At 40.5% G+C, this 25,153-nt stretch overlaps 1 protein-coding gene across 1 annotated transcript in view; it reads right to left on the bottom strand.

Moving 5' to 3' along the window:
• The window catches only part of LOC126473317 (condensin complex subunit 2), a 183,872-nt gene that overhangs the window by 41,607 nt on the left and 117,112 nt on the right, over positions 1-25,153 (bottom strand). The window contains exons 8-9 of the mRNA XM_050100300.1: positions 19,965-20,172; positions 19,728-19,872 (exon numbers count right to left, since the gene is read on the bottom strand). Coding sequence (XP_049956257.1) covers positions 19,728-19,872; positions 19,965-20,172 — 353 coding nt within the window. The remainder of the gene's footprint in view (positions 1-19,727; positions 19,873-19,964; positions 20,173-25,153) is intronic.

Below are 25,153 nucleotides of genomic sequence, written 5' to 3'. Positions count from 1 at the left end.
ATCTCATACTTATCAGCTCTGGGGAAGAGTCAGATGAAGCATTATGTAGAATCACATCGACATGGTCTGCCAGTTTATTACTAGATTTTACGTGTTGTTGTTGCTTCCCATTGGCTTTTCTCTGTTTTGCGGGCTTTGCTGGAGCTGAAGCAAATGTGGAAGGCTGCATGGACTTGTAGAACTTATTGACATCATCATAGGGGATATGCTTTGTTGTTTTTATTTTCTGTACTTTGCGTTCCTGTGGGAAGATTCTGTAGCCCTTACTCCATACAGGGTGGTTTCCAGAGCAGTTTATACATTGTGCAGGAGACGAACAACCAACTCCTTCATCAGCGATCTTACCGCAGCTGCCATACATCGTTTCTCCTTTACACGCTAGCATGGTATGCCCAAAACTTTGGCATTTAAAACAGCACATCAGGTTTGGGACATATGGCCATACGTTTAGGCAAAGAAAGCCCGGCTTGATGTGTTCTGTGAGTTTGTTGTTACTGAAGGTAAGAAAGGAGGAGATGGATTTCACCAGTTCTCCAACCGCCATTTCATAATGTTCTGAACACCAACAACTCCCTCTGGACTTGCTCCTCAATTCTTATATTTTTCTCTTGTTCTACATGATCAGGCCCAGTGGACCACATGCTGCTACAAGTTTCCTCCTTCACTGAATTCTGTCCATTGCTGCTATCTGCCATCGGTCCACGTTTATTGATGCTTGGTTTAAATCTTCATGGAGGCCATCCTTCCAAAGTTTTTTGGGTCTCCCTGGAGGTCCCTTTCCTGTAGGTGTAAAATCCAGGAGCTTCTGAGGCCATCTGTGATCTTTCATCCACGCCACATGGCTGGCCCACTGCATTCGTTTGCCTTTGACAGGTCCTGCTATGTTGGGCTGCTGGTATAGTTCCTAAAGCTCTTGGTTGTGTGTGATCCTCCATTCCCCTGTGTCTGCATCCAAAAGCAAACCGAAGATCTTCCGAAGCACTTTTCTCTCAAAAACGAGGAGCTTATGGAAGTCCTGTTTCCAGATACTCCATGTCTCACAGCCATATAGAACAAAAAGTTGGATAAATTCTCCTATAGGAATATTAACTAGATCTCTACATGACATAACACCTTTGCTGAAGTTCAGGGTGCTGTGGAGCTCTGTGTCAATGGCATATTTCCCCAGGCACTTAGCTCTCTTTAGATTAACAGCTTGTTGGGAACTGAATGTTTCAACCAATAGTGTTCCATTTCAAAACTGCTTTACAGATTTGAGAGACCCAATAATTCCTTCCAAGCCCTTTTGTTACTAAACACACATTCTGATTGCCAGCCTGTGTACTGTTACTCTTTACTACATTGTTCTGATTTACTCCCACATCTGGAGGACTGGCTACCTGGGCCCTCTTGTTAGACTGGGTGTGTTAGCTTCTAGCAACCCACCCTTCCGCTGGGAGCAGGAAGGGAAAATTTCGAAGGATCCGTCTCGGTCCCATAAACAGCTAGGGAAATACAAGTCCACCAAAACAGAGACCCGCATGCCTAGGTACGCCTTATACAACTGAGGTGTGGCAGGTTTCCCAGAGGTTGCCCGCTAGTGGCTGCTCCCCCCCCCCCCCCCCCCCCCCCCCCCCCCCCCCCCCCCGCAATAGCAATGCATCTCATAAGAACACAGCACACCTTGAGATTGAGAATTTTTTTTACAGAGGTTTATTCCATCCTCGAAGTCCAGGCAGTCAAGCCGAGATCCCCTTTCCCTGTGAGACACAACGTTCGACCACTGTGCTACACTGTGGTTGCTGAAGCATGCCCAGAGTTTACGGTGGCAGAGGACTGGCGGCAGATCAATGATTGGTTGTAGGACTGGCAGTTGACCCTGAATACAAATAAATGGAACATATTGTGCATAAATAGGTAAAGAAATTCTGTTCATTTATGCTACTACTGAAAAATCACTGGAAACAATAAACACCTTAAAATACCTGTGATTCACCATACAGTGTGGCCAAAAGTGTAATGACCACATAAAATAAATTGTTGAAAAAGCAGCCAACAGGCTGATATTCACTGGAACAATCTAAAGGGAAAGTACTTCATCCATGAAACAGGTGGCTTACAAAACAAATTGCTCAACCAATTCTTGAGCATTTTTCACGAGAAGGCAGAAAAACACAATGGCAGTGTCAACCGACCACAGTGGCAGTCACTACAAGAGAGGCATTATGTATCATGAAGAAGTTTGCTGTTGAAATTACAAGAGAGTATGTTCATGGAAGAGTTGAGCAGCATACACTGATGGGGACAAAATTGCAACACCAAAAAAAATAATTAATGTAGACATTTGTCTAGGTAACACATTTAAGTGATTAACATTGCAAGATCACAGGTTAATGTGCGCACAAGATAAGACATTGCAAATGTGAAATGCTAGTACATTAGTAACCAGTGTAACTAGCAGGACGTGGAATACAAGCCCGCAAACATGTATGCTTTGTGCTGGGAAGGTGCCGGACGTCAGTTTATGGGATGGAATTTCATGCCTGTTGCACTTGACTGGTCAATATAGGATCAGTTAATACTGTTTGTGGACAACGCTGGAGTTGTCCGATGATGTCCCATATGTGCTTGACTGAAGAAAGACCTAGTGATCAATCAGGCTAAGGCAAGATGTCAGTACTCTGCAGAGCATGTTGGGTTACAACAGCAGTATGCGGGCGAGCGTTATTCTCTCGGAAAACACCCCCCTGGAATGCTGTTCATGAATGGCAGCACACAGGCCAAATCACTAGATTGACATACAAATTTCCAGTCAGGGTGCACAGAATGACAATGAGAGTGCTCCTGCTGTCAGACGAAATTGTACCAAAGATGATAATTCCAGGTGTAATTCCAAACATCTAGCACATAGACAGGTTGATTCCAGGCCCTCAACTGGCTTTCATGTAACCAACATATGGACATCACTGGCACCAAGGCAGAACCAGCTTTCATCAGAAAAAACAACAGACCTCCACCCTGCCATCCAATCAGCACTCACTTGACCCCACTGTAGTCGCAAATGGCAGTAGTTTGGGACCAGTTGAACCCATGCTACAGGGTGTCTGGCTAGGAGCTGTTCTTGAAGTAAATGATTTGAGACACTTTGTTGTGTCTCTGTGGTGCCAACTGCTGCTGCAGATGCAGTACAATGTGAGAGAGCCATATGCTGAATACAATGGTCTTCCCTCTTGGTAGTGACACGTGGCCATCTAGAGCCCGGTGTTCTTGCAACCGTACATTCTCATGACCACTGCTGCCAGCAGTCTTGTACAGTGGCTACATTCCTGCCAACTCTTTCCACAATATCACAGAAGGAGCATCCAGATTCTCATGACTTTATTACAGCACCTCATTCAAACTCAGTGATGGATTGATAATGGTGTCTTTGTCGTCTTAATGGTATTTTTGACTACTACTACCAACTCACTATGTCAAATCTCAAAGGTAACTAACGCTCATGACCATTACAGCATGTATTTAAAGCAAACCTGATTTGCACCCCCACATGGTGCTATTAATGCCACTCTTTTAAGACTGGCCTGAAATTTGAATCATTCAGATACAGAAAGATGCCTTCCAATTTTTGTTTACATCGCACGATTCCTCCTTAGCATTATGATTTTTTCTGCTGTTAGTAGATTATGTTTTCCTCAGAACAAAAAAATCAGAGAAACTGGAGCTAATATGAGTGTTTAATGACAATTACTCTTCCTATCACTATTCATGACTAGAACAGGAAAAAAAAGGCGGAGGGGGGAGGGGGGGATTAATGGTATCAGAAGTACCCTCTGTCACACAATGTAAGATGGCTTGAGGAGTACAAATGTAGGCAGAGTAGGTTTAAATCATAAATGAAGTTTTCTCTCTCTCTCTCTCTCTCTCTCTCTCTCTCTCTCTCTCTCTCCCCCCCCCCCCCCCTCCCCCGAACAGCAGAGATTCAAGGGATTTTTCATTTTTCACCATTATCTCAGTCCACACCAACTTGTTCTTTCTTAGTACAAAGTGAATCACACCCCATTTCTAAGAATTATACAATTCAGGCCTTCAGTGACTATGAGAAAAAAGGGAAGAGCAAAAAAGAAATGTAGGAAGACGGAAATGGACTGGAGAAAAGGGAGGGGAGGAAAAAGATGAAGGGCGAGATGGGGGAGAGGGAAAGGGGGGGGAGGGAGGGGGTGGGGGGAGAGAGGGAGAGGGAGGGAGGGAGAGAGAGAGAGAGAGAGAGAGAGAGAGAGAGAGAGAGAGAGAATGCTCACATGTGGAGGGGGTCGAGAGAGGGAGGAAAATGGTGGGGAAAAGCAGCATACAATCCGAACAGAGGAGGAGTGGTGAGGGCAGAAGAGAGAAAGGGAAGGCTAAGGTGAGGCACTGGGAACAGATTAGTAGACATATCAGCCAGGGGAATTGCAAGAGTGCAGGATATGCTGGAGAGATAACTCCCATCTACATAGTTCAGAGAGTCTTGTGCTGTATTTTACCCCTCTCCCTCTTCCTACATGTCTCTTTGCTCCACCTCTTGTATTCTTTTCGTCTTGTCCAGGCACTAAGTCATCTGTCTGAAGACCTGTCTCTTTCCGGCAAACCCCTCCTTGCATTCTTCCCCACCTCCATAAGCTCCCCCAACTGCTTTCAATAATCGAGTACCAATAAACAGTCTTGCCATTGCAACAGGAATGTCCATTTGTGTTTCTGTGTAGTTGTTTGTGTGTGTGTGTGTGTGTGTGTGTGTGTGTGTGTGTGTGTGTGTGTGTGGTGTTTAATTCGGATGAAGGCCTTTCTGGCCAAAAGCTTACTTGTTTGATCATCTTTTTGTTGTGCCTATCTGCGACTCAACATCTCCACTATATGGTGCCACAATGTCTTTAATATTTTAAGGATGCACCACCCTTCTCTTTAATTTTGCAAAACTGATCACTATCATCAGGAATGACACACCATTAATGGATATTTTTTCAAGGAAACTTCTGCACTGCCATAAATATCTTGCTCTCTGTTTTAAAAAAAACTTATTTGTCCTGTCAATGAATTTTCTAGGCATCAGGAGCACTTTTTGTGTGACTACTTGGAGGATTACAGGAAGCTTTATGGCCATAACAGTGCCAGTTTCATTTCAGGTTTTGAGAACACCATAAATAAGATGCTCATCTTAAGAATTGACTCTATAAATATGCTGTTAAAATAATGATTACAAGGGCAGGTGCCTTAGACAATCTAGGTCCTGAGATAACTTCACACACATAAGGAGCCTCTGATTTCCTGACACTTCATTCCAAAACCTCTGTGATTACTGTGTGAGTAGTACAAAGGTAAATAAGCAATGAGAAGGTAATCAAAAGTATTTCTGAGGAATGCTTGACAGGATAAATCTTTCACCTGATTTTCTGAAACAGTGGAAAGACAGGTAGAAACAAACCTTGGGGAAGTTTATGTTTGATTCTGGAGAAATATATGGACTCATTAGACAATAATGACATTAAAACTTATCCTAGAAGATTGACAGAAGAAGACAAATGTACTTTTATAGCATTTGTAGTTTAAAGAAAGCTTTTGACAATGTTAACTAGAACACACACCTTCAAATTCTGAAGGCAGCAGTGATGAAATGGAGGGAGCAAAAGGTTTTCTACAACTTTTACAGAAACAAGATCGCAGTTATGAGACTTGCTGGACATGAAAAGGAAGGTAGTCCCTGAGATGTGAGTGTGGTTAGTAGCCTATTCCTACTGTTATTCACTCTCTCTCTCTCTCTCTCTCTCTCTCTCTCTCTCTCTCTCTCTCTCTCTCTCTCTCTACACACACAAATCATGAGACAAAGAAAATCGAAGAGAATTTGGAAAGCAAATTAAAGTTCATGGAAAAGAAATTAAAGCTTTAAGATTTACCAATGCCAACACAATTGTTAGTGATGAGTAAGTACCTGGAAGACCATCTGAACAGAATGTATAGTGTCTTGAAATGAAGTTATAAGATGAACACTAACAAAAGTAAAATTTGGGGCTGGAGGGCAGTAAAATTAAATCTCTGTTATAATCTATTGTGTTGACACTGGGTTTCTGAGTTACTACAAGGTGGTGATTGCTTTCAGCGATTGTCCTGCAATCATGCACTAATTCAATAATTTGTCTTTTCTGCCTATTTATGCACAACATGTTGCATTTATTTATGCTAAGGGTCAACCCTGCACCAAATGCTGATTGTCCACATATCTTCCTGCATTTTACTTCAATTTTCTAGTCAGTTCTCTACATATAACAGCATCATCCACAATTTATCATTAATCGCTGGGTTATGCTACAGTTTCCAGTGCACTGTCGGGTTCAGAAAGCATGTCTTCAATTGTTTCCAGCGAAAAATAATGGTTTGCTGTGCATTCATGAGTTGTACTATGCTTTTAAACACATCAGTTCAATTTCAGTTGCTAGTGCTCATGTATGCTCATTCATTTAAAGCATTTAAATAAAAATAAATTTATTTGTTTATTAAAACTACACCAATAATAATAATAATAATAATAATAATAATAGTAGTAGTAGTAGTAGTAGTAGTAGTACTAATCCTCCGGTCCTAAAAAACTGGACTTCAGCCCAAAACTTAAGATAATCAAGTACCATGATGCATGGCAGGAAACAAACTTTTAGTCAAGGTGGTAAACAATCCACTGCTGTCAAGAACAGTACAACCCAACTATCAGAGGCCGAGTCCTCTGGCCAACTTCACCCAAACACCACAAACTGTTTCAGAACATTAAAATGTCTGTTAAGAGCAGAAAAATGCATAAACTAGAGCAAACCCTAAACGAACAAAAACTACAAGTACATACTCATTTTCATAACAAATGTGAAGCCTGGAAACAACAGACTAATGACAGACTCCCTACATACTAATCACCACACACACTAATCAATGCACACAAATCAGTCAATGTTGAAAATAAAACCAACTGCAAAAAAGGGAGAGAAATCATGGGAAACAGTAAAAGAAATAGTATCTAAAATGCCACAAAACCATGTCAAAACTCTATGTGAATTTAATGTACAGCCAGGCAAAGAGAGAAAGTACAGGAAAATAACTGGAAAATTCCTAGCACTAAAATGGGCCAACCAGAATGGACAAAGATTACTTGAATTCTGAAGGATTTTTGACCTTAAAATCACCTACACTGACCAGCCAGAACATTATGGCCACCAACCTACTATCGATATAAACCCGTCAAGGCACAGCAGCATCACCTGGTGAGGAATGACGCACACGGTGCATGTACTCGTAATGTCAGTGTGTATGCTGTCTGTCTGTACAATGGAGAAGGCACTCATTCTACCTAAGTTTGTGATGGCCCAGAGGCATTTCGGAAACTTCACAACTTGTGGAGTGTTCGAGGAGTGCAGTGGTGAATGTCTCCGACACATGGAGAAATCGAGGAGAAACCATGTCCAGACATTGTGGGGTTGGGCAGACTGGTAAAACAGGACAAGCAGCGAACTGTGGCAGAACTAACATCTGATGTTAATGCTGGGCAGAGTACAGTGTATCTGAACACACAGTGCACTGAACACTCCCAACAATGGGTCTCCACAGCTGATGACTCATGCCTGTGTCATTGTTTACACACAATATCGGCAACTACAACTGAAATGGGCATGTGATACCACCACTGGACAATGGGGCAGTAGCAGAGCACTGCATTGTCTTACGAATCCCGATATCTTCTTCATCATGCCTATGGGAGAGAGCAAATTTGTTGTCTTCCAGGAGAACAGCTCCTTGACACCTGTACTGCAGTAAGGAGACAAGCTGGCGACAGCTCCATTATGCTCTGGGGAACATTCATGTGGGCATCCATGGGTCCAGTGGCGTTCATGCATTGCACCATGACAATCAAGAATTATCGTACACTGGTTGCAGACCATGTACAACCCTTCATGGCGATCGTGTTTCCCGATGGCAGTGGCATTTTTCACCAATATAATGTGCCATGTCACAAGACCAGGAGTGTGATAGAGTGATTCAAGGAGCACAATGGTGAGTTTCAACTGATGCACTGGACCCCCAACTGGCCAGATCTGAACCTGATCAAAGAAATCTGGGATGTGATTGAACATGACGTCACAACTCATTGCCTCTCTCCATGGAATTTATGGGAATTAGGTGGGAATTTACGGGAATTAGGTGACTTTTTTGTTTGTGTGTGTGTGTGTGTGTGTGTGTGTTTTTGGGGAGGGGGGGCACTCCATTGTATGCGCGCATGTGGTGCCAACTCCCTTCAACAACCTATCAAGGGCACATTGCTTCCATGCCAGGGTGCAGTGCTGCTGTTTTCTGTGCCAGAGATAGACATATCGGCTATTAGGTAGGTAGTCATAATGTTCTAGCTGATCAATGCAAATCAACATCTATACTCTGCAAACCACCATGAAGTGCATGGCAGAGGACATGTCCCATTATACTAGTTACTAGGGTTTCTTCTCATTCCATTCACGTATGGAGTGTGGGAAGAATGATTCTTTGACTGCCTCTGTGGATGCAGTAATTATTCTAGTCTTAGTCTTCGGATTCCTATGTAACTATACACATGTGATTGTAGTATATTCCTAGACCCACCATTTAAAGCCAGTGTGTGAAACTTTCTAAGTAGGCTTTCTTGGGATAGTTTACGTCCATCTTCAAGAGTCTGCCTGTTCAGTTCCTTCAGTATCTCTGTGACACTCTCTCACAGATCAAACATGTGATCATTCATGCTGCCCTTCTCTGTACATTTTCAGTATCCCTTGTTAGTTCTATTTGGTATGGGTCCCACACATTTGAGCAATATTCTAAAACCAGTCGTACAAGTGATTTGCAAGCAATCTCCTTTGTAGACTGATTGTACTTCCCCAGTATTCTACCAATAAATGGAAGTCTACCACCTGCTTTAACTACGACTGAGCCTATGTGATCATTAGACTTCATATCCCTACAAAGTGTTACACCCAGGTATTGGTATGACTTGGCCAATTCCAGCAGTGACTCACTGATATTATAGTCATAGGACACAGTGTTTTTTTCATTTTGTGAAATGCACAATTTAACATTTGTGAACATTTACAGCAAGCTGCCGATCTCTGCACCACACTGAAATATTATGAAGATCTGACTGAATATTTATGCAGCTTCTTTCAGATAGTACTTCATTATAGACAACTGCAACATCTGCAAAAGGCCTGATTTTATTGTTAATATTGTCTGCAAGGTCATTACTATACAACATAAACAGCAAGGGTCCCAACACACTTCTGTGGGGCACACATGAAGCTACTTCTACATCTGACAGTGACACTCCATCCAAGATAACATGCTGAGTCCTCCCTACCAAAAAGTTCTCAATCCAGTCACAAATTTCACTTCATAGCCCATACGATTGTATTTTTGATAATAAGTGTAGGTGTGGTATGGAGTCCAATGCTTTTTGGAAATCAAGAAATACTGCATCTACCTGATTGCCTCAATCCAAGGCTTTCAGCATGTCATGTGAGAAAAGTGGATGTTGGGTTTCACTTGATGGATGTCTTCAGAATCTATGCTGGTTGATATTTAGGAGGTCATTCTGTTGAAGATACCTCATTATGTTTGAGCTCAGAACATGTTTTAAGATTCTACAAGAAATTGATGAAAAGGATATTGGATGGTAGTTTTGTGGATCATTTCTATTACCCTTCTTTTAGACAGGTGTGACTTGTGACTTTTTCCATGTCAACACACTTAAAAAGAAATGATGAAAGGAGATGATGATGTGGGGATCACCATACTCACTCATTGGCGAATTCCAAATTGAACATGCAGCTATCTCCTGTTCAAACCACGGTGACATTATGAATGTTCAAGTGAGAAAGAGTGTAAACATAGGCTCAGATCAAAACATGACAAGAAGACACTGATGTGACAAAAGTTATGGGGTAACTCCCAATTTCATGTTGGCTCTCCTTTTGCCCACTGTAGTGCAGCAACTTGACAGGGCATGGATTCAACATGTTGTTGGAAGTCCCCTGCAGAAATATTCTGCTATGCTGCCTCTACAGACCCACGTAATTGTGAAAGTGTTACCAATGCAGGATTTTGTACAGGAACTGATCTCTCGATTAGGTCCCATAAATATTCAATGGGATCCATGTTGGGCAATTTGGGTAGTCAAATCATTCACTCCAATTATTCTGAATATTCTTCAAACTGGTGACATAGCACATTGTCATCTGCAAAAATTCCATCACTATTTGGGAACATGATGTCGCTGAGTGGATGAAAATGGTCCCCAAGTAGCCAAACATCCAGAGGACTCAATCCATTCCAAGTAAACACAGACCACCCCTTTATGTTGCCACCCTCAGCTTTCACAGTGCCTTATTGACAACTTTGGTCCATGGCTTTGTGGGGCTTGTGTCACACTCTAACCCTACCATCAGCTCTTACCAAATGACATGGGGACTCATCTGACCAGGCCACAGTTTTCCAGTCATCTATGGTCGAATCAATATGGTCACAAGTCCAGGAGAGGCACTGCAGGCAATTTCTTACTGTTAGCAAAGGCACTCGCTTCGGATGTTTGCTGCCATAGCTCATTAATCCCAAATTTCATCATCATGTCCTAAATGATATGTTTGTCATATGTCCTATCCTAATTTTTGCAGTTATTTCATGCAGTTCTGCTTTTCTGCTGACAACTCTGTCCACCGCTGGTTGCTGAGTGGTCAGCGCGACAGAATGTCAATCCTAAGGTCCAGGGTTCAATTCCCTGCTGGGTCAGAGATTTTCTCTGCTCAGGGACTGGGTGTTGTGTTGTCCTAATCATCATCATTTTATCCCCATTGATGCACAAGTTGCTGAAGTGGCGTCAAATTGAAAGACTTCCACCCAGCGAACGGTCTACCTGACGGGAGCCCCAGTCACACGACACGACTGACAACTCTACTCAAATGCCACTGTTCTTGGTCATTAAGTGGAGGCCGTTGGTCACAGCGTAGTCTGTGGTGAGAAGTACTGCCTAAAATTTGGTATTCTCGGCACACTCTTGACACTGTAGATATCAGAATATTGAATTCCCTAATGATTTCTGAAATGGAATGTCTGATGTGATTAGCTACAACTACCATTCCGCATTCAAATTGTGTTAATTCCCATCGTGCGGCCATAATCACGTTGGAAATCTTTTCACATGAATCATTTGGGTACAAATGACAGCTCCACCAACACACTCCCCTTTTGTAACTGGAGTATGTGATACTACCACCACCTGTATATGTGCATATCTCTATCTCATGACTTTTGTCACCTCAGTGTAAAACTATGTTTAAAACCTCAGGGGTTCACAACAAGAAAGACACAAATGCCCAAATTTGACACTAATAGAGTACAATCAACTCTCACAGAAAAACTAGATAAAAAGCAGTCAAACAATTGGCAGCAACTCAAAAGCAAACTGACTGAAACAGCACAAAAAAAAGCACCTTTGGTGGACCGAGGAATGTGAGTATGCATTTCAGTCCAGACAGGATGTATACAGTAACTGCAACAACCATATGGCAAAAGATAACTCCAAAACTTTTGTGACAGTCAAGAAGCCAAATTAATCAGAAAGGACAAAAGAATTTTGAAACGAATCAAGTACTTGAAAGCAAGAAAAATTTAGAAAGAAACAAATCATGAAATTTCTGTAGGAACTTTGAAACTAACAAGCAAATGGTCCAATTTGATACGATGAAACATGCTCTAAAAAGTTTTTTAAACATGAAGAAATACTCTGTCAAAATTTTAGCTTCTAATACAAACTGCAAGTAGTTTTTTATGTTGAAAATTGCAAAATTCATTGCTCCCAAGATGGCTAGAGAATTGTACACCCCTACCAGAGCTGTAGCGGACTGTGCATGCGCAATATGGCAGGCGCATGTCCCTGGTTCGGTAAACAGATAACATGACTTGGTGCAATCATAATTTGCACAGAGAAATTCTGTTTTTGTCGATAGTTTTCCTGAAACTTTCTGCAGTTACTGCTCACTCAAATTTCCAAGTAATTTGCAATCCAAAATGATTACCAGTTGCTCTTGCAGTAGCATAAGTGTTAACAATGAGAGTTAAAACTGAATTATTATTCATTGTGTTTAACATTTAATGTTAAGGAGTTGGCAAACCTGCTTCATAAAATCTGATTGTGAATTGCATAAATGGACGAAAGACTTAAATGAAGTAATATATAGGTACCAACATAAAACTTGCAAGACTGTGAACAAGAACTATCCTGAAGATTTATTGTACAGGGGAGCCACAGAGTCCTATTACTCCCCATTGATGACCAACATAAAACCCCTAAACTTAGATAAATAATATGAACAACTGTCCTTTACAGGAGCTTTCTTGAGATATGAACAACATAGAGCTCCTTGTGAGAGGCACTGCCCTATTACCGATGGAGATCTACGACATTAGGCCCTCCAAACAGCAATGGAGGTGAACATTGCTGATTTCAAGTTGTCTTGAACCTGTCTGAGCAAACTCAAGGGATCAAAAAGTACAGAGAGTCGCAAAGGAACCTGTCTGAGCAAACTCAAGGAATCCAAAAGTACAGAGAGTCGCAAAACAATGATGTTCATTTCAAGTGAAAGTGTAGAGGAGATGCCATTAATTCGTAGCTAATGTGAAGAAAAGCTTGCTCTTATCCCCACATCCGCTGTGTCTAACACTGATCAGTCAGGATTCATGAAAGAACTGTGAGCAAACCCCATTTTATAATTACGTGATGAAAAAAGACAGTACGTTGTGCAACCAATTAATTCTATGACACATTCAAATACAACAGAGACAGTGATAAGCAAGAGTGGATTATTTTTTCTGCGGCTTTACATCTGGCTTCAAGGACCTCAACACACATTAGAGCTCTTCAATGGCTAGAATCTTATAACTGAACTATCAAAATCTGGAAAAAAAAAAAACAGGAAAGAATAGTTTTTAACATTTCATTCAAAATGATTTCTAACCTGCTGCAGAAATTAATTCATTGCTTTTGTTGGACTCTTGGTTTGCACATAAAGATTCCTCTGTCTTTCAGGAGGATGAAGAAAAGACTGTTGATATAATTCAGATTCCACCCAAACAACCAGTCCAACTCTTGATAAAGATTTTTTGCAACAGTGGACAATATTTTTAAGGAAATTGCCTGATGACATAATTTCCGATAGCTTTGTGCCATTTGAAGTTTATCAGGTGAATGGAATTCTTAAATTGCAGTAATTTGTGCATGTAGTTTGATCCGGCATGTTTTACAATTTGCTTTAAGGTTGACCAAAATACAGCACAATAAGCTGAGCAATGGCCAGGGCCATTTCTTATTCCTCCAACATTCTGCCTAGATAAAACTAGTAATTACTGTGAAGTGCCTGAAAGTGTTAATTTTTCTTTCACCAGATGTGCATGGTGTAAGGAAAAATGGTTTACATCATTTAAATGACACTTCACTTTATTGTGATGACTATGGGGAATAAACAAATAACTCATTGCTACTAAAATGGACATTATTCAAAAATTATCATAACAATTGTCCTACAAGGACTGTTACAAAATGACGTATGTGTAAGAAATATTTCATTTCGATAAATTAAAGTCACGATTGATGGAAGTCGTCCATAATGTAACATCAGCCACAGTCTTAATTTATTTTCCTCCGCATGTCACCTTTGTAAGAATCACACATACAACAGTTTAGCTGTCGATATGAAGTGCCTCTTATTCAAACCATTAATGAAACATGACATTTTTTTTGTATGGTTTAGGTGCTTCAAATTTGTGTACGTGACTCTGCACATTTTCACTATGTAGTGCTACGCTCTCGTCACAGCCAGTCACACACTAGACAGGAAGGGCTGTGCAAACCACAGGAGTATGCTATTCTCAGTGGAACGAAAATGAGTAACTTCAACTATTTTAAAAAAATACTTACAGCACATCTTAGCAGCCAAAATTTTGATAGTGCATTTCTTTCATTGTATTCTTCCTGAAAAAAATTCAGGGTTGCTTTTACCATACTGGGTTGTACCGTTGCCTTGTAAGCTTGTAGGATATCAACCACAAAGTCTGTGTTTCAAGAAAGAAAAAAAAATGGAGAGTTAATTCTAAACAATTAACAAAACCGCAGTGGCTGCTTGAAAGAAACTAGAGAAAAATTTGGTCTCCAAATATCTTTTGAGAAGTGAGTATCCAATCTGCAACAAAGAAGCACCAAAATTCTTCGAGGTGAAATACGGCAAAATGAAACGAGTTCCATAGTATATCGGCAAAACCATTCAGGAAAATGGAATGGAAACAAAATCAAATGAAATTAGAAGCCATAGATGAAAACGGCACACGCCAAAACTAATACATAATAACACAATAATTACACCAAAATGCTCCTATGAATGAGAAATACTTGTTTTCTACAGGAAAATAAACACTGAAAAGAGTGAGGGGGGGGGGAGAAGAAGAAGGAGGAGAGGGAGAGGGAGAGGGAGAGGGAGAGGGGGAGAGAGAGAGAGAGAGAGAGAGAGAGAGAGAGAGAGAGAGAGAGAGAGAGAGAAATTCTAGGCCCAAAACTTTTAGACAAATAATCCCAACTCAGAAGCAATCAGGAAATCAAACAATACATAAATATCCATAGTGACATTAGGAAATGTAGGTTAGGATTCTACAGACACATTAAAAGAGTAAACCCAGATGGACTTACAAAAACAAATAGTCTAGTTTTTTTGACAATAGGAGCAAAGCCATGAAATTGTTTGCACAACCTAACCATGGGGGCAAACAGATCTGAAAACTCAGAATACAAGAAATGCAATTCATCATAAGGTTTTTGGTCTGGCTCTAGATGCATTGCATCCCCAATCGAGAAACCAAAAGTAGCAAAGGCTTCTGAGCCAAACAAATTTCTAGTACTCGCATTGTTAGCCATCAGGTAGGCAATGGAATGGACAACTGACTTGAATGGGTCTGTGAAATCAATACCAGTCTGAAGTTGGTGGTAATTCTCTTCAGGTCAAAAATTAATAAATGGCAAATTTATCAGGAAGAAAAACCAAAAGAGAAGATGAATAACAGGGCCTGAAGCAGAAAAGAAAACCCACAGGAAGAGAATGAAAGAAATATGAGCACAGAGGGAGGCAAAAGCCCACCTCAAAGTACTTTCTGTAGTCTAATGGGCTTATTTGCAAGTAGCAGTAGTATAACATGAAAAATCATGATTGTATTACAGCTGTGTATGAGTTTAACATGTTTGTGGTATGCCTTTAAGCTGCTTTGCCATGTGGTGAAGCGGAGGGTCAGTGGCTCACAGTGCATCTACATATGATACCTACGGTGTATTCTAGTGAACATGTTACAATTTGTAGAAATTTTTCACATCATAGTGACCCAACAGGATTCAGGCCAAATTTGTTTCATTTTTTAAAACTGCTGTATTAATTAGTGCAGAAAAAAAACTACTTACTACTAATGTTCTGACAAAGTGATGACTATGGGGCAGCCTTTGGAAATGTAATAGTCCTAGCAGCCGACACAACCTTAAAATGAAGTATACATATTTGCACCAAGTCTGTACCGCAGCTAACTTTAATTTCATAACCATGTACTTGCATTTTAAGTGTAGTATTTTAAATATTTTCCTTACTTTCTACTTCACGAAAGTGTTAATGTTTCCAACACATTTTTGAAAACTACTAGCTTGGAAGTGGGCTCTTAAGTAGCAGTTTCTGTACAAACTTCTCTGCAATGATTTATAGTTTGTACAGAAGCACTTTAGGATTGACAGCTACAACAGCAGTAGTGGAACGAGTCTCTCACAGGAGGTATGGCACACACTTTGCCATTCCCACAAGACCTGTATCCACAGAAAGCACTCACAATTGCCAACTCCCCTCCCCACCACCACAATTTCTGATTGCACTAGAATTTAATTTCAGGAAGCTTGCTATCTTCTGTGAGCATTCAGTGGACTCTGTGATTTAGTTAATTGTTGTTTTTACAACCGTCATAAGCACATTTGTTAATAGTTATGAGGATAAAAGTTTGATTTAATTTTCTTGGTCAAGGTATTGTTGTAAATGCCGCTTGAGAAAAACGTCGCTTGAGAAAAATGGTTAGTGTTAAGTGCCTACTTCAAGACAGAAAAACTTATTGGTGGGGTACTGTTCTTCAATAATAAGGTAATCAATATAACTGCTCTTGTTTTTAATATAATTATACAAAACTGCTGTTGTGAAGGCTGACAAGGAAATATTCAAGAAAGACAATGAAACTTGAAAAGCATCAAAGCTTGAAACTCTGGAGAAAAAACATTTATTATTACTACTACATTTATTATTATTACTAATACAGATTCAGTTACTGTCATGTCTATGATTATCGCTGCATCATGCAACACCCAACATTCAGCATATTATTGGTCACCTTCAAGGAATCTTGTCTTTTTCAAAGCTTTTGCACATAGTTTTGTTTAACCTGGAATTTTTTCACCAATGATATTTCTACAGGTGTAAGCTGTTGAAGAAAACAGAGGACATAGCTGCAATTTTAAGACAAATCCATGGTGTAAATACCCACAAAGTGCTGTGGCTTGGTGAATTATGAGTCAATTCTGGCTATGTTGTCAAGCAGGGCTGAATGGATAACACAACTACAGGAACAATGGAATGGAAATCACTTCCAGCTAGTGAGGCATACTTATTATCTCATTATTCTGCATGTAGGTACCTTTTAAGGTTTTCTCATGAACAGTCTTCCTTTTTTTAAATCAAAGAAGATGAGAGAATATCATGAAGAAATGAATCATGTTATGTTTAGCAAGTGATTCCCAGAACCACTATTTCCAAATCTAAGATAGCCAATAGATGTTATTTACAAAGCTCCTTACCATCCAGTTGTTGTTGCCAATGTATGTGTCATGGAAAAGCGAAAGGAGGAGATGACTGAATGGCTTCAACATCAATGTAAGCAATCATCTCAGAAAGGTGAGGTTTATAGAACTAATATCTCTCCATAAACAAAAGTTTCCCATATACAAAATCAATGAACCAGCAAAAAGCATATGAGAATGTAGTCATTAGTCTACCTCTTACCACTTCCATCTCCCACAAATATAGTTTATATGGGCCAAAACTACAGTTTACATTGCCAGGAATAATAATAAATTTACCCTGTCTACAGTGAAAGCACTCACAAATAAAGTTGATAAGGAGCATCGACGATTTTAAAAAAGGTGTCAGCAATATGCACAGTAATGTGAGAACAGCAAGGTAGAGTGAAGCTGTTTTGGAAAACTCAGTGGAGGAGAAGATTATTTCATTAAATAATGACAGTGAGAGGCAGAAGTGACAGAGGCCATGGTACATGCAGCATCTGTGACAGTGACCAGAGTCATGTTGTATTGTATTGAACTGGTGACCTAGAAACGACAGAGAGGCTGCATCCCCATTGTAGCTCTCAGTGGTTCACAACCTAACAACAGGCTACAGCAGTCCACTCACCTCACCGCTGTCCCACACCGAATCCAGGGTGGTTGTGCAGTTTGGCCCACAGTGCCTCCCGCCCCCCCTTCCCCCTCCCCAAGGAACATCTCCCACCAGACGAGTATAACCCCAATGTTTGAGTTGTAGAGTAATTATAGTGAAAGTGTATGTGGAGAAAGTGTTTGCACAGCAATCGCCGACATAGTTTAACTGAGGCGGAATAAGGGGAACCGGCCCACATTTCCTGAGGCAGATGGAAAACTGCCTTAAAAACCATCCACAGACTGGCCGACACACTGGACCTCAATACTAACCTGCCGGTGGGATTTGTGCTGGGGACCAGCATGCTTTCCTCCCTGGAAAGCAGTGCATTAGACCGCACAGCTAACCAGGTGGTCTAAAGAGTCATGTTGGTGGAATTTATTTTCCTCAGTCACCAAAGAAGTGAGGCTTAGGCATATTCCACTGAATGTTTGAAATGCATGGTTTGCAATGGTAAACAGTACAGACCAAAACATTTCTGCAAATTTTGACATTTTAACAAGAAGGCCACTATCAGCAACTAATTTCAAATGAAGCACATCTCAGCAGTTTAGTATATATCACACAAAATAGATATCAGTAACTATTGCAGCACTGAGGCACTGTTTCTTGCATTGTTTTTGTTCTTCTTCCCTATAATGGTTGCCCTAATTAAGGTAAGTTTTCTCACCACAATAAACAGTATAAATTTTATTTTATGTTAGAAGTATGTATGAGAATCAGAAAAATTAATAACAGGTTAATTATAAACCTAGCAATCCATTTCTTGTAATAAAAGCGAATGAGTGAGTGCTTAGCACCTGAGCACTATCAGAGCATTGCTCCGCATCCTCATGTGCTCCTGTCATAGTTTTGAACAACCTGTAGTTCTTTTCACTGCAGATTCCAAGTATATGGAGGACAGCGGAACCTGTAATTTGCGAAGCACAGGAAATTTAAGCTTTGTAAAATCTTTGTAGAAGTCCATGACACTAGTCAGTATATCGTGCAACTGTGGTCCACACTGTGAATCCATCAGTTTTAACTGTAATCTAGTTCCAGTACTGTCCACATGCACAGAAAACGCAGGTGAAAATATGTTCAACATTTTATCTTCTAGAAGTAAACTTAAAATGCATGATGAATGCAATTTAGTAGGTTTTGGTAACTTTCACAATTTCTCTCTCCTCATTTCCAAAATAGTCAGCCTGAGCTCAGGGCAATTACCCTAAAGACAAAATGTCATGTGACCCACCTGTTTGTGGACTGTGTAAACTTTGTTTTGTTCGGTTAGTGTATTACAAAAACATTATGGATTGGAAGAAAATTCAATGAGGAAGTGGTACAGGGTGTACATAAAAACAGCACATTAATAAGCATCTTAGAGAAAAGGACTAAATTAATTGGACAAGTGATTCATAAAAAACATCTTTGAAGGAAAAATAGTGTGAGGAAGAGTAAGAGGTTGCCCCAGAACATCCATATTGTACACCATGATCACTGGAATGAGCTGTAACAATTTCAACCATACAGCACAGACGCAGACGGTGAGAGGCAGAATATGGCTACATCAAGGTAATGTATTTAGTGAATCACAATAGTGTATTGTATCATAAGGAAAATTCAAGTTATATAGGTTACAGAGTCTTTTGCAACTGTAATAAAGCCTCATTAAATCTTAGACTTTATTAGTCAGAAAAGACAAAATGTTCAAATGTATGTGAAATCTTATGGGACTTAACTGCTAAGATCATCAGTCCCTAAACTTACACACTACTTAACCTAAATTATCCTAAGGACAAACACACACACCCATGCCTGAGGGATCAGAAAAGACAGTATAATCAATATAACTTTTAATATGTGACTGTGGAAAAAATAAGGACCAAAACAAAGACGAGAACAGGAGAATTCATTTGAGAAAACCATAAAATTATGGGACAGAAATGAGGGCTTTAATTTATCTTCAGAAGACAAAATATTAGTACTGCCAATAAGCACACATAAAAACCACACAAGAGTACCTATCTTAGTTTTTGGAACTATTCGTGTCTTCCTTGAGGAAGAGACAGAAAGGACAAGTCACTGAGACCCCAAGCAGAGAGGGTCACTTCTACCAGGAATAGTTATTTTGCTGCCCAAGTAGCAAAACTCTTCTACTGCATTTTGCATAGAATAATATTCTCTTACGTGCACATTAGGATCCATATTCTCCTTTCCATTTAAGTTAATGTATTCACTCGCACGTAGATTGTCTTCAAAATCATCATCTGCATCCCTGTCATGATTGCTTTGTCCAAATTTAAGAATGTTTGTGTTCTTCTTGAAGTACAATCTGCAATATACAATAGTATAGCACAGGATTATTTTTTACAATAGAGAATGTGAACATACATATCACATTGTCCGCAAGATGTGTAAATTTACGTTTGAAAGTTTTTAGTGTCATAGTGAACATCTAGTTCCTTTGTTACTTTACGTGACTCCCATGTATCACGAACTGTCTTCTTTTTTAGCATTATAGTGCCACCTAATGCAAGTATTTTATAGATATCGTTTGGCACCATGTCAAAAATGTTTTCCAAAATTACTTTCTTCTTCCCTTTTCTGCCTTTCATCTTTGAAACAAAAGCACCTAGAAAAAAAAGTATTTCTTTAAACTTGTATTCCAGATTAATTGGATGTAATGGAACATAAGAAATAATCTTCACATTTAAAGAGACACACAAAATTAACTTATTACCCAAGGTGTAATTACATATCCTAACTGAATTGCTCATGCAGTGACATATTCAGTGGAGATTTCGGTCTCAGTATGCTTCGCTACTTGTTCCTCGTATCTGTCATGGTTTTCAGTAGTAATGCTAATTGTGCAGTAACCCGTTGGTTACTACACCCTCTACTCACAGCAGACATATGCTGCACCACTAAGGGAAATGCAGTGCGCACCAGTGTCCAAGTGGTGCGCCTGCAATTACAAGGGTGCTTTGAAAAGTTCTCGGAACGGAATAGAAAAAAAGTACTTACATCACTGAAACTTTTTTTATGTTTCAATGTAGTCCCCTTGTAGATTAATGCACTTGGTCCAATAATGTTCCAGTGCCTTGATCCCATCTCAAAAATGAGTTTCCTCCAGGCCTGCAAAATAGTTGTCAACTCCAGCTATCAATTCTTTGTTTGAAACGAATCTTTGTCCTCCAATAAAAATTTTCAGTTTTGGGAAGAGATGGAAGTCTGACGGAGCCTTATCAGGTGAACAAGGTGGATGTGGCAACAATTCATACCTTAGTTCATCTAATTTTGCCATGGCTACAGTACGTTTTTGATCCAGCGTCAAGAGTCACGGCATCCGTCTTGCAGATAATTTTTTCATTTCTAATTCTTCAATTGAAATGTGATATACCCTTTCAGTTTCAATCGGCGATCCTCCATTACTATTTTGTGCAGTTTTGCAATGATTTCTGGAATACTGACACATCTTGGCCGACCACTGTGTGGATCATCTAAGCTCTCCTGAGCATATTTAAATCCATTTGTCCATCTGGCAACAGTTGAATATGAAGGAGCAAAATCCCTCAGTGTATTCTGGAAATAGGCATGAATCTCCTTTGCTTTCACACCTTTCTTTACAAAGTACTTAAGTCACATGCTGACCTGAACACTTATGGCAGGCCATAACAAGGTGTACCATCTCCTATTTGATGGCCGGCCAAAATACATGGTGGCATGCCAACGTTTTGTGCAAGAAATCCCCCAGTGACTCTGCAATAGGCGGAAGATCTCTCGCCACAGAGCTGCTGGAACCACAATGTGAGGAGTAAACCCTTCCTTTGACAAGAAAATACCACCACTCAAAATACGGTGGTGCAGTGCATAAAAATTCTGAAGAGGACCCAATGCCCGGCCTGGCGGATGGTCTGTCCACCCATGTTGTATCATAAGTACGTGTGCCAGAGCATCAGATACTCTGCTGCAGCAGAGGCAATATTTGAACTGGTGATCGGGGAGCCCTCCACTGTGTGTCTTGCTTCCATATTCAGCTGGTTGATGAGGGATCAGGGCCCAGGGGGAGCCAGTACAGAGTGTCTGTATTTGCATGTTGCGACATGGGAAGAAAATGAAGCTTATAACTGTACCAGTTCAATAACAGAGCTCAGTGTTAAAGATGATGAGTGGCTTTGTCTGGTAAGGACACTTATGGGCTAAAAAGGGGAAAGAGGGCTTATGGTTGTTAATTAAAAGAAATTTTGCACCATGAAAGAATGTGAACTTTTTAGAGGCATAGACAATAGCAAGAGCTTCTTTTTACCCTGCGAATAATGTTAATGAACCGAGTTGAGTGTTTTCAACACAAAGGTAATAGGCTGTTTGGAGCCTTCTGAATGGCGATGGGCCAAAACTGCCTCATCGCTTTACTGGAACACATCCATGGCCAGGACCTGATGCTGACTGGGTTGAAATGCTGCTTGACTTGATGCAAAGTGAAGACTATCCTTAAGCTGCACAAAAGCATTCTCACAGGCTGCAGACCAAAGAAAAGGAGCCCTTTTCCAAAGCAACAAATGGAAGGGGTGCACGATAGTAGCTGCACTGGGAATATACTTGTGATAGTATGTCACTTCGCTGAGGAATGCCAGGAATTCTTATAGATTAGATGGACAGGGAAAGCTGTAATGATGGGACATGCTGTTCCATGGGGCGCACGCCCTGTCAGGAAGTATCATTACCCTAATAAGCAATAGATGGAAAAAGTGAGACTTGGTGAGATTACGTGAGACTTGGTGAGATTACATTTGAGGCTTGCAGCCTGTAGAGCAGTAAACACAGAATGGAGTTTACATAGGTGATCCTCCGTGGTAACACCTATCACAACAAAGTCATCAACATAGTTAATGCAGTGATGGGGCAACCATCATAACCAGTTCTAAAAAATTATGAAAAGATAGCGGACACACTAGCAAACCCGAACACTAGTTGTCAATAGTGGTAGAGGCCAAAAGGAATTTTAACCACAATCAGCTGTTTTGATTCCTTATCCAACAGAATCTGAAGATAGGCTTCGTCTCCTCCGGGCTAGGCAGGAGATGAGTTTCTAAGACTGCCTGTGCAGTAATAGTGACATTTAAATCGCCACAGGGCAGGATATGTTCAGATAGCTTCTTTATGATCACTAAGGGCCTAGTCCATTCACTTTAGGAAATCAGTCTAATCACTCCCAATGACATTAAGCAATCCAGCTCCACTTAAACGCACTTGCAGAAAGCAACTGACACAACCCCACCTGAAAAAAGTGAGGGTAAACAATGGGTTTGACGGTGATGTGTGCCATGAAATTGTTTGCACAACCTAACCATGGGGGCAAACAGATCTGAAAACTCAGAATACAAGGAATGCAATTCATCATAAGGTTTTTGGTCTGGCACTAGATGCATTGCATCTCCAATCGAGAAACCAAAAGTAGCAAAGGCTTCTGAGCCAAACAAATTTCTAGTACTCGCATTGTTAGCCACCAGGTAGGCAATGGAATGGACAACTGACTTGTACGCTGTGTTGAATGCAAACTGGCTGAGAACAGGGATCTGCTGTGTGTTATAGCTTATCAGCTGATACTCAACACACGCCAATGGTGGGGATCCTTGTATGGTGTATGTCTGTGAGTTGAGTAGGGACACGGTGGCCCCTGTGTCAATTTGTAGGATTGTTGGTGTATCCATAACCCACACTTCGATGAAAGGTTTATTCTGTTCTCCAGCCAACAGTGAACACAATGACAAAATAATATGAGTATTTATGTTCACTGATTCCTGCACTGACTTCGGGGAGGGTGGTACAGATTGACATATCACTGCTATGTGACCTTTCTTTTCTTTACATTTGTGGCAAGGAGTCCACCAACTGAGGCAGGCTACCCACTCGTGCTGTAGGAGACAAGAGGGGCACCAAGGAAGTGGTGTTCGCTGTTCCCTCTGCTGACTACATTATTGTCTACATTGACCCATTTGGCTGGTTTGTATTGCAGCTACCTCCTTTCCCTCAGTGCACTAGGCCCCATGTGCTTGGGCTGTATTCTGTCACTCTAACCATCAGATTGGTGGCCTGCTGTGCAAGAGAACTCTAATAACTGTGCAATTTTAAAAACGTGTTCCGACATAGTTCCTCAAACTCAAGGGCACATTGATGGACCTCCTTATCTGGGGCCGAATGACTGATTGTGCTTCTAACCCTGGTCTCTGCAGAAAACCCTGGAGTCTTAGCTGTGACAAACTGACACTTACAACTGAGGCCATGAAGCTCGGCCCCCAAGCTTGATACAATTGCTGTGGCTGTTTGAAACACTGGTAGAAATCGACATGCACAGTGGCCACATGCGTATGCTTGTGGTGATAGGAGCACAGAAAACTGATTCTTGCAGAGGAGCTAACTGGCACAGTACATGATACATTCGAGGGGGTAGACAATAAAAAGATATAAATTATTATATAAATATAAATTATTATTTAACTAACAAGGAACTCTAATGGTTCTTGAATGAAGATCTGGATTTTACAAAAGAGGTAAACACTATATCAGATGATGATACTGATGAGGAAGTGGAGGTAATTACTAGTACTGACCATGACACTGAAAGAGAGTCAGACAAAAATGAAGACAATAATTGTCAACCAGGCTCAATTGGTGATTGGTTTGTGGGAAGAGACAAAACTTCTAAATGGAGGAAAAGTACTTGCTCTGCCACAAGCAAAGTGAGAAGGAAATATATTGTAAACATTTTTCCTGGTCCCAAGGCTATTGCCAGGGATGTAACAACTGAGATTCCTGGATTCCTCAAAATAATTAACATGGAAATGATTGGTACTATTGTGGAATATACAAATAAATATATTCAGCTCCAACCAGAATTTTCTGATTATCAGAGACAAAGAGACAAAAAAGAAACAATGAGAAGTGAAATACTGGCACTCCTTGGGTTACTTTACCTCTCCGGAATGAAGAAAGCTAACCACATGAAGGTAGAATTGGAAGAGCTGTCATGAGGTACAAGTGGTTTCTATTCTTGCTGCGTTGCATTCATTTCAATGATAAAAGTGCAAGAGAAGAGAGGAGAAGATCTGATAAGTTGGCCGCAGTACGTTCGATTCTGTATGAATTTGAAACCAAGTGCAAAAGTACGTACAGCATCGGTGAGTTTGTAACCACAGATAAGAAACTTCAAGCTTTTTGTGGTCGTTGTGGATTTGTGGAATATATCCCCAACAAACCTGCCAAATTGTGCTTTGTGATGCAAAAACATTTTTTACAAGCAGCCTTGAGGTATATTGTGGAAAGCAGCCCAAAGGACCTTATACAGTCTCGAATTCAGCGTCGGAAATAGTTCACAGTCTTGTCAGTCATATAGAGGGATCCAACAACAATATAACTATGGCAACTGGTATACAAGTTGCCCCTTGGCTATGTTGCTATTAGGTAAAAGGCTTATGTGCATTGGGACACTAAGAAAGAATAAACGAGAAATTCCCTTTGAATTCTTGTCTAAGAAAAATCGAGTACCTGGTCCATCTCTTTTCGGTTATAAAAACAATTTGAGATTGGTTTGGTAGGTACCAAAGAAGAACAAG

This window comes from Schistocerca serialis, chromosome 4 (genome assembly GCF_023864345.2).
Source record: "Schistocerca serialis cubense isolate TAMUIC-IGC-003099 chromosome 4, iqSchSeri2.2, whole genome shotgun sequence".
Classification (NCBI taxonomy): domain Eukaryota; kingdom Metazoa; phylum Arthropoda; class Insecta; order Orthoptera; family Acrididae; genus Schistocerca; species Schistocerca serialis.
Note: the sequence above shows the minus strand (reverse complement) of the source record. Positions and strands in the feature narration are given on the sequence as shown.